This window comes from Notothenia coriiceps, unplaced genomic scaffold (assembly GCF_000735185.1).
Source record: "Notothenia coriiceps isolate Sejong01 unplaced genomic scaffold, NC01 NC01_scaffold00011099, whole genome shotgun sequence".
NCBI classification, from domain to species: Eukaryota; Metazoa; Chordata; class Actinopteri; order Perciformes; family Nototheniidae; genus Notothenia; species Notothenia coriiceps.
The window spans coordinates 1-2225 of record NW_011343800.1 but is presented as its reverse complement, the minus strand read 5'-3'; the positions used below and the strand labels follow the sequence as shown (position 1 = coordinate 2225).

Below are 2225 nucleotides of genomic sequence, written 5' to 3'. Positions count from 1 at the left end.
ACCCGTGCAACTTCTGTGGGAAAGGCTTCAACGACACCTTCGACCTCAAGAGACACGTACGCACACACACAGGTATGAACACACACATGTATGAACACACACATGTTCCCACACACACACACACAGGTATGAACACACACATGTTCCCACACACACACACACAGGTATGAACACACACATGTTCACACACACACACAGGTATGAACACACACATGTTCCCACACACACACACACACACACAGGTATGAACACACACATGTTCCCACACACACACACACAGGTATGAACACACACATGTTCCCGCACTTAAACACAGGTATGAACACACACATGTTCCCACACACACACACACACACACACACAGGTATGAACACACACATGTTCCCGCACACACACACACACACACAGGTATGAACACACACTGCACATAAACACAGGACAAAATGACATTTGACTTTTTATGTCATTTCTTTAAAAATGCGGCAAAAAAAAATGTAATATAAATAAATAATAATATAAAATAATACAGACCAAACAAATATTGAACTAATTAATTAAAAATACAATTATAATTAATATAAATAATAATCATATCAAGGGTGGATCCAAAAAAATACCAATATTATATATAAAAAAAAATATAGAAAATATTTTATCGTCAAGAAAAATATAATTAAAAATAGCAATAAAGACACAAGCCAACTGCAAAACAGTGACATATTAAAGGGGGCTATAATACGTCGTTATAATATACTTAATGACATTTTTCCACATCTTCCTGACAGGAGTTGGTTATGTAAAAAAAAAAATAGAATAAATATAAATAATAATAATTAAAAAAAGGCCAAAATAAATATTGAAGAAATAAATTGGATATATATAATAAATGAAATGACATTGTCCCACCTCTTCTCCACAGGAGTGCGTCCCTATAAGTGCACGCTGTGTGAAAAGGCGTTCACCCAGCGCTGCTCCCTGGAGTCCCACATGAAGAAGATCCACAGCGTGGCGCAGAAGTACGCCTACAAGGAGCGCCGCAACAAGCTGTACGTCTGCGAGGAATGCGGCCTGACGTCAGGGTCCCAGGACGAGCTGGTCATCCACCTGAACTCACTGCACCCCGACAGCGCCTTGCTCAAGGGCAAGGCAGCGAGGATGGCAGGGGGAGGCGGAGAGGAGGAGTCTTCTCCTGGATCTCCTCATGGAGCCGAGAGCGACGATACCACTGGATCCGCTGGGCAGTGAGAGGAGAGGCGGGAAAATCATTCAACTCAGGACAAAATGGACTCCAACGTGATGAAAGAGGCGGGAGGAGTTCATGTGTGAATGTGTTTCTGTATATATCACGATGACATACGTGTGACTTTAACTTATATATATTTTTACATGAGATTGTGATGGGGGAAAAGAAAAAGCTCATTAACATGTCAGTAATACCAACAAAAAAAAAAAATTCTGATTTGTATTGCATGTGAATATTTCTGGTGGGTGTGTCTGTACAGCGAGTTTTTCTATGAAAAAATATTCTGAATTAAAGGAAGTAATATATATCTAAAGAAGACATGTTGTTGTTTGTCAAGCTGTGCTTTGAAGGGGCCTTATCATTCATATTCAGCTTATTAAGCAGGCAGTTATGCAACTTTGAAGGGATTTAATCCTCCTAGTAGGGCGACTGTGGCTGTGAGGGAGTGCGGTCGTCTTTCAACCAGAAGGTTGTGGGTTCGATCCCAGCCCATGCAGTCAACATGTCGATGTATCCTTGGGCAAGATACTTAACCCTGAGTTGCTCCCGATGGCATGGCCAACGGTGTGTGAATGTGTATGCATGTTAGGTCCTAGAGTAAGGTACACTGCTCTGTATGAATGGGTGTGAACGGGTGAATGACATGTAGTATGTAAAGTGCTATATAAGTACAGTCCATTTACCATTTCTAAATAAAAAAAAGCAGACCATTTGCATATGTATTGTTACGTTTACAGGTAACGGTAAATCAGCTTTCATGCATGCGTGCACGTACATTTCCAATAAATGTATATATTAGGTGGTTCGGGCACCTAGTTAGGATGCCACCTGGGCGCCTCCCTAGGGAGGTGGTCCAGGCACGTCCAGCTGGGAGGAGACCAAGGGGTAGACCTAGGACCAGTTCGAGGGATTATATCTCTTCTCTGGCCTGGGAGCGCCTTGGGATCCCCCAGTCAGAGCTGGTTGATGTGGCCAGGGAAAG

The 2225-nt window shown here is 42.2% G+C and overlaps 1 protein-coding gene across 1 annotated transcript; it reads left to right on the top strand.

The window, feature by feature from the left end:
• Positions 1-6: 6 nt before the first annotated feature.
• Positions 7-1352, top strand: LOC104946446 (putative transcription factor Ovo-like 1). Its single transcript, XM_010772283.1, has 2 exons — positions 7-72; positions 920-1352. The coding sequence occupies exon 2, from the start codon at positions 988-990 to the stop codon at positions 1243-1245; it is 258 nt and encodes an 85-aa protein (XP_010770585.1). The 5' UTR covers positions 7-72; positions 920-987; the 3' UTR covers positions 1246-1352.
• Positions 1353-2225: the final 873 nt, after the last annotated feature.

Bases quoted from the DNA above. Each gene is read 5' to 3' on its own strand.
- LOC104946446 (XM_010772283.1), top strand. From the start codon at position 988: ATGAAGAAGATCCACAGCGTGGCGCAGAAGTACGCCTACAAGGAGCGC.